Source organism: Centropristis striata, chromosome 8 (genome assembly GCF_030273125.1).
Source record: "Centropristis striata isolate RG_2023a ecotype Rhode Island chromosome 8, C.striata_1.0, whole genome shotgun sequence".
NCBI lineage: Eukaryota > Metazoa > Chordata > Actinopteri > Perciformes > Serranidae > Centropristis > Centropristis striata.
In genome coordinates this window covers 39,001,311-39,012,222 of record NC_081524.1, presented here as the reverse complement: position 1 = coordinate 39,012,222, position 10,912 = coordinate 39,001,311, and the positions used below count along the sequence as shown (strand labels likewise).

The window sequence follows — 10,912 nt, the reverse complement described above, 5'->3', positions numbered from 1 at the left end:
GGCACATACATTAAGTATCACCATTAAATACAGTACTGAATACATATTATATACATATATATATATATATTATATATTCTACATAATGGTGCCAAATTAAAGGAAAACACATTTTAATATTTCAAAATCACTGTTTTTACAGCTCGCACCCCATGTAACCTACATTGCAAGCCGTTTCAAGGACTTTATTCAAACTCTAAGCACTTTTTAAACCTTGAAAACACCACATTAAACTCCCAAATTCTCCAAGGATCCCCATGTCACTGGCAATGACTCAACTGTCCTGGCCTTCACTCTTTAACCATACAGTTTTAAACATGATTTTTCTTTTTGTTCTCCGACTCTCCTAAAAATAATCTTGTAAACATCCCCAATTTATTATTCATCAAAGGACTTCCCATCCCCATCCCAGCTACTTAATTGTTGTGAATTCTCTATTGGATTATTCGTCATCTTATCCAGCTGTATTCTTATGTTTTTTAATATTTTGAGTTGTAAGTTGACCTTCCATTTCCTCCAAATACTCCACAGGCAAAACTGAAACAAACTCTCCCCTCACCCTCTGTTTACTAGGGGAGGAACTGTTGGGGGAGGAACCACGTCACGACCTTGGGCTAAATGACGCATCCAGCTCACCGGAGTCCTTCCGCTGCAGCATCCTGCTGCTTGGACCGACTCTAATGATCTGAGTGACAGTAAGTAGAGCGTTCGGACTGATAGGTGTTTTCCAGGTCAAGTCAAAATATTTTTATGGCAAAAAATACTTGTGTAAAGTACCAAACTTTGCAATGAAAAGTGTTGATTACAGAAATAAGCAAAAAAACACAACAGAAATGTATATTTTCAGGTATGAGTTGATTTAATCTGCTGCAATAGAAAAGGTAAATGGCCAATGCACAAGATGAGTTGCAATAATAATAATGTAATAATAATAAAAGATGGAAGCAAAACAAGGCTTAAGCACACAAATGAGCCTTCAGGTCGCTAAAATAAATATGCTTCAATATAATTAAATTAAGTCACAGTATTTGAATCAGTGAGTGATGTGTATTCAGGATTTATAGAGCTGTGGCAGATTTTTAGAGCAAGCGGTTATCTACAATAAAAACTTTTAAAAACACAAAGCTTCAAACAAGCCATAAAACAGATACAGCTGAATATCTACACATTGTACTGACAGCAGAGAGTTGAAGCCATTAAAAATAAAATCATGATCTACGAAGCTACATTTGCAATTTACAGCAGTCACTGTTCATACAAAAATATACAATTCCATGTGTTATATGTGAGCTGACTGCCATCTAGTGGTGGCTGAATAAATTACAACAAAAAGACAGATTAGAAAGTGTGCATCAGTCTACGAGATCCAAGTTCTCTATTATTTACAAGCAGTTTAGTAAAAATATTTTTCTTAATAAACAGATTGTGTCACTCTAGTTCCAATAGATTAAACCCCTGAATCACATTTTACATTTATTAACTGTGAAGTAGAAACTGTGGACCATATTTGGTCCGTGTATCGACAAAGAGATAAACATGATAACAGAACACCCGAAAAGATAATTATTTGGTATTAAGGATATTGCTGAGAGTTCCTGAGTTAATCCGAGCACCCAGTGATTGTACAGTACGTAGCAAAATTAGCAGTGCAGACCTGATATATTAAAAAAAAACATTTTTACAACAGAAATAAAAAGAGGAATCATTACAGCTTGCACAAAGAAAACCTTTGGGCTATGAAAGAAGTTCTTTTTTTGGCCCAATTTTAGCTGAACTCAGAGAAGTGACACGACATGGCTCAGTTGAAGGAGCTTTTAACTCTCGATCCACCTTCACAGGACGGTCTAACCCTTCACAGCGCCCCACGGCTGCAGAGTGGCCTGAGGCAGGATGAACTGCGGGCAAGGCTGCGGCAAGACGTAGTAGCTAAATACCTGCTGGGGCGGAGGCGGTGGCGGGGGAGGGGCACACACCGTGCTGACAAACACCGGAGCCGCCTTCTTGTACTGAGGCCAAACCGGAGCAGGGTGGTAGAAGTACTGGAGGCTCGGAGGGACCTGAGGATGAAGAGAGGGAAGACCAGAGATTAGAAGGGATGCTGGAGAGTTTCCAGCATTTCCAGCAGGTTAGACACACTTTGTCCATATGGGAGGAAAGGACAGTACTTTCCTCTCTAATGCTACATATACACTACTGGTCAAAAGTTTTAGAAACACACCAACTTTTCCAGAATTTAATTGAAAATGATGCAGTTTAATGTCTCAGTGTACTCTGAAATTAATGCACATTTGCAACATTTAAAATTCTCGATTGAGCATGATAGTGTTTTGAAAGTAAAAAACAGATTCAAAATCACATTTTATGTTGGACTAAAGGACTAAAAAAAGACACAAAATGACCAAAAAAAGACACAAAATGACTAAAAAAAAGACACAAAATTACCAAAAAAAGACACAAATGACTTACAAAGACATGAAAATAATTCAAAAATGGACAAAATAGCCCAAGACTCCATAGAGTTAAGTTGTTAACCCATTTCTTGTTCCCTGAAAAAAGGCCTACTTGTATAATTCTGAAATGTACATTATTTTTCAGTTTTGGTTAAGCTTACCTTTTTTTATTTACCTCTGGCAGTTCACCACTTACCTTTGTACCCTTTCAAGCTGTTCATTTGACTTGAACTGCTTGAATTTCAATAAAAAACTGGAAAAATTGGGGTGTTTTTGACCGGTAGTGTACACCAGAAGACTTTGAAAAGATTTGGAAAGACTCCTGCAAGACTATCAGCTCACACCTGCTCACATCTAAAGACAAGAGTTTAGAGTTTTTAGTCCCAGCCTAGTCTCACACTGAGATTCTACAAATACTGTGAATCTTGCAGGGTCACTATTTACAAGACTACAACAAGATTCTTTTAGCATTTTTTACCTACCATGCAATGTTTGTGGGCAGTGGTTTGTGTTGAAAAAAAAAAAAAAAAAAAAGGGGGAAGACGCCACAAAATGCCCCTCACAAAGCTGAAAAAGGATTTCTGTTTTTCTGACATGAAAAGTTGACTATTTTACAGTAAAAATAGACAAGAAGAATAGATAAGGAAGAATAAAGGAAAGGAAAATTTAGAAATTAATTCATGATATACATTTATGTCCTATTTAATTATAATTTGTTTAATAAGAATAATTATACTTATCAGCTCTATCAACTTTCATTTAGTTGATCACACATTAATCATCAATTATTTATTACTTATTTATGTATACATTTATTTATACATGTTAACTGGGGCTGCTTACTGTTCTCTTTACTAAGAAACAGCGCCCCCAAAATCCCGCTTGTGGCCGTAAATATATGACATCACTATATTTGTATTTAGGACTGAGCTGACTAACATTATTGTGACTCCAGTAAAACACCTAGATTTACTAAAGACTTTCAGTTTTAAGTCTGGGACTGTGGAAATCTTTTGGTGTAAACCCAGCATAAAACATACAATAGTGAAACTTCATCACATAGGAATGACTCATCAGCAGCTGCAGCTCTTATTCATACGGACTAGCTTACGACTCATACACAAAACACACACATTCAGAACTTTTTAGGGTGTAACGCTCTGTGCTTCAATACTAGATTGTCAATTAACTGTAGTTTTATGAGGTGAATACAGTTAATGTGTAAAATTGAAACTAGATTACTTAAAGCGTTTATCAACTCTGCCGAGGAGTTTGGTTTGTCTGTTTGTCAGCAGGATAACAGAAAAACTAGAGCCGCCATATTCATTAAACTTGGTGGAAGGGAGACGTATGACCTGAGGAAGAACCCATCAAAATCTGCTGTAGATCCAATTCACAGGGTTGATAAATTAATAATATTTTGGCTTTTGTCAATATTGTGAGATAGGGCGTGGCCTAAGTGTTTTTCTGTACTCCCCAATTGTTGTTTGTTTTTATTTCCTTTGTTCTGAAATTCATATCACATTTTGGTGTGAAAATATAAGACAAATTAGATCAGCAAGATGATTTTGAAGTATTCCAAAAGTAACCCAAAGTATTTGTTACTTAATTTGAATAATAAACTCATTTGTGACAAATTACATTTTAGGGCATGTATTCAGTAATCTGTCATGAAATAGGTAAAAAATATATATATACACTACCGGTCAAAAGTTTTAGAAGACCCCAATTTTTCCAGTTTTTTATTGAAATTCTAGCAGTTCAAGTCAAATGAACAGCTTGAAAGGGTACAAAGGTAAGTGGTGAACTGCCAGAGGTAAATAAAAAAAGGTAAGCTTAACCAAAATTGAAAAATAATGTACATTTCAGAATTATACAAGTAGGCCTTTTTCAGGGAACAAGAAATGGGTTAACAACTTAACTCTATGGAGTCTTGGCCTATTTTGTCCATTTTTGAATTATTTTCATGTCTTTGTAAGTCATTTTGTGTCTTTTTTTAGTCATTTTGTGTCTTTTGGTGTCTTATTTGGTCATTTTGTGTCTTTTTTTAGTCATTTAGTCCAACGTAAAATGTGATTTTGAATCTTTTTTTTACTTTCAAAACACTATCATGCTCAATAAATAATTTTAAATGTTGCAAATGTGCATTCATTTCAGAGTACACTGAGACATTAAACTGCATCATTTTCAATTAAATTCTGGAAAAGTTGGTGTGTTCTAAAACTTTTGACCAGTAGTGTATATTTAAAAAAAAGGAATCCTCCCCACACTGTGTACAAAACAATAATAGTGCTATGGCGTTTTTAACAACTTTTTACAACGATGAAGCTCTATAGCACAGAAAAACAAACTATACCTTAATTGTGTCTACCAACAAATAAGAGAGAGAAAAAGATTTACCATATTTCTGACGTATTTGACTTTATTTGGTGCTTCCCCGTGCTTCTTGCGGATCCTGGGCACCATTGCTATCGTGTAGGTGTCTCCTTCTGCTGCCTCTTTCTTGACGACATCCTTCTCTTCTTTCTCTTGCTCTCCTTCTGTCTCGCCATCTTTCGCCTCCTCCTCTGTGTCGCTTGACGCAGTGGAGCCACAATCTGAGGAGGTAGCAGAGTGGTAATCGGACGTGTCCAGATTTATCGAGTCCACCGAGGAGTCAGCCGCTTTCTCCTCCACACCTTCCTCCTCGAAGCTGGCCACCGTGAACGGCCTGCTGTTCTCTGTACATCTGTGAAGAAAGAGAGGATTATTTTTAACCCCAAAGCCATTTTTTAATTTAATTTTAAACCATATTCCTACTCTTTACTTCCCACGTTTTATTTATCGCTTCCCAGAATGAACCATGACAACAACTCGCTCATAAATCCTGGCTAGACTGAGAAATGCCCGTTTATTATGGAAGTGTGTCATTCTTTTTCTTTGCCTCAGCCAGTGACTCACCTTGCACACACCTCCAGTGGGTCGATCCACAGTGTGAGCTCATGAGGAAGGCCGAGTTCACTGGGTGTGAGCTCGCTCTCCTCACATGCTCTCACGATGGCTTCATCACACGGTTCTTCCTTATTTATGCGGATGCATCTGTGAAAGATTGGACATATCAGACTGTGCTTTCTTATGTGGATCTCTCCCTCTGTGCAAGGTTATTATAGTTAACGAACACTAACAAAATAAGGAAAACTAAAATTGAAAAAACATTTTCGTTAACTGAAAGAGTTTTTTCAAAAACGATAACTAACTGAAACTGTATTGTGTGGTTACAAAACTAACTAAAACTAACTAAAATTATAGTGAAAATGTCCTTCGTTTTCGTCTTTGTCAACTTTTTTCATACATAATTCAGTTTTTCTATTTCAACATGCAGGAACACATGGTAAATATGTTTACTGAGACTGGGATGTCTACACTCCAACCAAAATACAAAACACCCAGAACTGTAAGAGTTAATAACCTTATTGGGGCTGAGATGGATAAACCAAAGGAAATTAAGGCACATACCCATTACAAAAAAACTAAAACTAACACTAAAACTAATAAAAACTAAACTAAAACTAGCAAACTCACTCTAAACTAAAACTAACTGAATTTGAAAACAAAATTCACAATGAAATTAAAACTAAAACTAATGAAAAATCCAAAACTATTATAACCTTGCCTCTGTGATGTGTTTTCCCTCTGACCGTAACATTGATAGAACAGCCAGTAAGTAAGAAAATCAAGTGGAACTGATTTTATATTACAGAAAACCCATCTTTTCATTTTACTTCCATTTTTCTTGGTAATTACAAAGGAAAGTATTATTTTTTTTTAATTTAACATTAAATTTTTATACCTACTTCACAGATACACAAATATACATTTATTGAATTGTGTAACTTCTACATATTGGTAGTTACCTATATGCCTGGCCTTTGCTGGGTTGGTCAGGGTACCAGTGCTCGTCGTATTTGTCACATAAAAGTTTCTGTAGCTTCTCAGAAAACAATTCTCCTTTGGCTGCGCTCAGCTTGCCACGTGCCACGGCCAGGCGTTTGAGGAAGCTGACGCCAGCCTCGACCTCTCTTTTCATGGTGACTGTATAAAAGAACAAGATAAGAAAAACTTGAGGTCGGCAACATAATCATGTTGTTGTTTCCATGTACATGAGGAAGTGGCTATGTAAATCACAATATCATGCAAACCAAAGTGCAGAAAGTAAAAAGAGTAGAGCAATTTGAGTTTTCAGTAACAGACTGTGACTTCCTCCAGTGATGTGTGTGTGTGTGTGTGTGTGGGGGGGGGGGCAGGAACTTCAGCTGCACTGATAACACATTACTTCCCTGTGCAGTTGCCCCTGAGCCTGTTTTTAGAAGCTCTGCTTGGCATTTTACAGCTACAGACCTGACGCTGTTGACAAAGGCCAGAGTTTGCATACATGCAAACAAGATGCAAAGCAGCGCTGCCATGCTGACATGTCATTTTCTAAAATGCAAATCAAATGAGCACCCAGTGCTGTTTATCCTCTGATAGCATGTCTATCTGGGTTGGATGCCAATGTCAGCCTGACCAGAGAGAGAAGAGCGTGTTCCATAAAGGCCAAGGCAACTCAAACGTTGCAGCTGAAGTGGCTCAGTGTGCTAACATCCTGCTGATGTCCCTGACAAGAAAGACGTGCCTTGAACTTTTAGACGCAGACAGTCATTTGTTATTGTGGCTCCAAACACCACACTGTTGCTGCAGCATGTATACTTTGTTGTGAGAGAAAATTATTATTTGCCCTGGTAGATGCAGCCACAGCCTCCACTTAGAGCAGTGATGGGCCTGTGACACAACAAGCAAAAGTAGTAGTAAGTTTAAGCCTGTAACAAATATGTTTAGCCATTATCTTATTATAGATCTCCTCCAGGGCTATAGATGTTGTTAGTCTGCAGGGCCAACAGGGTCAGACAGCATGGATCCTTCAGGCTGTAGCTTCCTGACATAATTCTGTTTTGCTTTCTATCACTGAGCAACTCAACATGATCATTACAACAGTCTCAGTAACCTGCTATACATTCTGAGAGATGCTGACTTGCAGGACGTCACTCTGTCTGCCACAAAGACATAAACACAGGTTTTTCTGGTATGTTTTCAAGTTTCAGATTTCTGGTGCGACTGTAAAGAATGTTAAAACTAGCTTTGACCTTCATTTTCTTCTAATGTTACCTTAAAGAAACTTGTTTAAGGCTCTACCAAATACATTTGAATTGTATTCAGTATTAAATCTTTAAGCACAAGTGAATTATATTATATCATCATCATTATATTTGAGAGAAGGCAGACATCTCTACGGCCAGTATAGTCTTTAGCCAAATAGTCTTTGTGATTATAGAGGCAACTTTACAATGAAATGAAGAGTGCCACTGCACAAGGTGCATATAAAACAATCATAACACAAAACAAACATGAGTTAATCATTTAAAAACACCAAGCTAAAACAAGGACAAAAACAAGAACAAGGATGTGTGACACCAAAGCCATCTGGGTTTGTAAAAAGCACTAAAGTCAGAAGAAAAAAACATTTTGATTTTGGGTTGAACGGTCTAGATTTAAAGCTCAAAAAGTTAGCGCTGAATACAACTCTTGTTTATAAAATGTTATACAATAATGAAAGTGACCATGACAATGTCATAAATCCAAGTTTGACATATTTAAGCAGCAACACAAAGATTTTCAGTTTATTACAGTAGAGGACAAATAATACACTAAATATTCACATTTGTGAAGATTGTGTGTTTAAACTTTTTACTTTTTCTCTAAATAACGGGTAAACCCCTTATTAAAATCATAGCAAATTCAATTTCTGTCAATCAGATAATAAATTATCAATTATTATTGAATATTTTGTATTATTTTCTTATCTTTTTCATGTCTTACATAGGCTAGATCATATATTTTGTATTTGTCGTTTAATATTAAGAATATACTGCTTTATCTGATGGAGCATTCCAGCTGATCTGTTTTTCTTTGCTCTGAAGAAAGTTGATGCTCCAAGGACAACATAGTTAAACTAACTTGTGATTATCATAATGCAGCGTTTGTCCCTGGAGGGCCAGGTGTTCACTGACAACTTACAACACCCCACGTACGTATCACTACTGCATATATTCTAGTGAAAACAGCCAGGATGAGTCATGTTTTCAACTAGCTTGCATCACACCAAACTAATGATGCACGTTAGCAGATACTAGAGGAACTCAGAGACATCCGCATCACTGATGGTGGCGTTTGTCTTCTCGGATTACTTCACCTGTTTGATCTGATCAGATAAAAACTTTTTGACTGCAAGCCATGAGATCTTTATCTGCACACCATGTCCAAAGTGTGTCTGTTTACTGAACAGTGACCTGCTGTCACTGTTTGGATTTTAAGCATGAAGACAGTTTGAGCCTTTTTCAGAGGGAGAATTTCCTCCTGCTGCCAATAATGCACACACAGTTCAGATGGTAATATACTGAGAGAAGACAGGCTGGGGCATTTATGCTTTGCATAACTATATATATGTGATGTGTGTCCTAGTTTAGGCCAAGCAGCTTGTCACAATACACCAGTGGTGGAATGTAACTAAGTACATTTACTCAAGTACTGTACTTAAGTAAAATTTTGGGGTACATTTTATGTAACTTTATACTTCTACTCCACTACATTTAGAGGCAAATGTTGTACTTTTTACTCCACTACATATAGCCAGCAGCTTTAGTTACTTTTCAGATCGGGATTTAACATGAAAACATGATCGGTTTAAAGTTTAAAGTGACATTTTCTAAATTAGACCTCATAAAAGTATATTAAATAGTTAAAATGAGCCCTACCTTGAAAAATAAAATGCTGCTTATATAAATGCATCAATAATAATGATCAAATCATATATTGAGAATATATTTAACAATCTGAGTGGGGTCATTCTGCATAACGAGTACTTTTACTTTTGATACTTTAAGTACATTTTGATGCTGATACTTTTGTACTTTTACTAAAGTAAGTTTTGAATGCAGGACTTTTACTTGTAGTGGAGTAATTTCACAGTGTGGTATTGGTACTTTTACTTAAGTAAGGGATCTGAATACTTCTTCCACCACTGCAATACACAATCAGTCTAAACAGGCAAGAAGAGGAGAATGCAAGTGTGATTGACACAGGTGAAGACATTTTCTTCTTAGTTTCGTCGATATTCGGTTTGAGTGACAACGAAACTTGTTTTGGCGTCTCCGCGAGACAAAGAGGGCACAACAAAGCAGTAAAGGATCAACTCAGTAAGGAGAGACATGTGCGTGTGTGTGTGTGTGTGTGTGTGTGTGTGTGTGTGCGCGTGGTTGTACTTTTACAACCAGAAAATTAGAAAAAGATAAAACAAACTACAGCAAGTGTAGCGTTTAGTCTGCTTCGTTCTGCTTTGACAAAGGAAACTTCACGCTGCAAGCTGGAAATAACGCAGTTGGGGTTTCTGACAGCGCGGAAACCCCCCAGAGGAAATTAGCAGAAACAAGCCCACGGGTGTAAATTCGGTTTAAAAGAAAAAGAAAAAAAAGTATATTATCTAGATTGAGGTGATAATATAGTATTATTGTGAAGTATATATGTATAAAAAGTAAAAACAAATGTATAAAGACATGATTAGAAGTATGGTAGTGAAAAAAAAGTTTGAGAAAAAGAGTCAAAACAAAAACGAAACAATAAAAACGCACCGAACAAAGCATGAATTATAAAAGAAAACAACATTGTAACAACTTAGCGAACACGACGGCGACAAAATAACCAGCCAGTGTGCTTTAAAACAGTTCACATTTTCACATGTTCACAACAAAAACACGCTTTACAATGTTAACACGACACAACAAACACAACTTTTCTTTAGATAAAACAATGTTACTCACGATAAAAACGTGTCCTAGTGAATATGAGCAGTGTGTGCGTGGTCTCGCTGCTCCGTGTTGTCTCGCTGCTGTCTGTCTGTGTGATGTGTAGAGTTATTATGGTCAGCACATGTTGCTTCCTTGTTCTCTGTTCACTTCTCGGTGCTGCTGCAACAGAGACGTAACATTACCGTCAGCGTGACTCACTTCCTTTACGCGACGCCGTGAGCAAGCGCTGACTGGCCCGCCGCGAGGAGAGCGACACCCCGCCCGACCCAAATATGGGCAACAAGGTAAACAGCTGAGTGGGGGATTTCACTCTGTTACACGGAGCTGTAACGTTACTACGTCCTCAGAAATGACACTGGGACTTTTACTAGGCCTATGCTATGATGACATCTGGCGTAATACTGCCAAGGAGGGGCCAGTGTTATTGTTGTTGTAATCAGAGGGGCACATTAACACATAAAAAATGGCAAATATGATATTTAAGCATTCAAAACCTTTATTTTGCTATGTTATTAATATTATTACTATTATTATTATTATATATATTGTTGCTGCCATTACTATTATTACTATATACTGTAATAT

The 10,912-nt window shown here is 37.0% G+C and overlaps 1 protein-coding gene across 1 annotated transcript; it reads right to left on the bottom strand.

Annotated features, from left to right (window-relative positions):
- Positions 1-848: 848 nt before the first annotated feature.
- Positions 849-10,502, bottom strand: si:dkey-79d12.5 (maternal B9.15 protein). The gene is made up of 5 exons (XM_059338507.1): positions 10,340-10,502; positions 6,344-6,521; positions 5,391-5,528; positions 4,851-5,178; positions 849-2,057 (listed from the first exon to the last, which is right to left on the bottom strand). Exons 2-5 carry the CDS (start codon positions 6,514-6,516, stop codon positions 1,845-1,847), a joined length of 852 nt encoding a protein of 283 aa, XP_059194490.1. The 5' UTR covers positions 6,517-6,521; positions 10,340-10,502; the 3' UTR covers positions 849-1,844.
- Between the last annotated feature and the right edge of the window lie 410 nt (positions 10,503-10,912).

What these genes read in the sequence shown, in the direction of transcription:
- si:dkey-79d12.5 (XM_059338507.1), bottom strand. Translation starts at nt 6,516, where the DNA reads ATGAAAAGAGAGGTCGAGGCTGGCGTCAGCTTCCTCAAACGCCTGGCC. An exon ending in AGCAAAGGCCAGGCATATAG is followed by an intron (nt 5,529 to 6,343) that starts GTAACTACCAAT and finishes AATCTTTCACAG; the next exon opens with ATGCATCCGCATAAATAAGG. An exon ending in TCAAATACGTCAGAAATATG is followed by an intron (nt 2,058 to 4,850) that starts GTAAATCTTTTT and finishes CTTCATCCTCAG; the next exon opens with GTCCCTCCGAGCCTCCAGTA.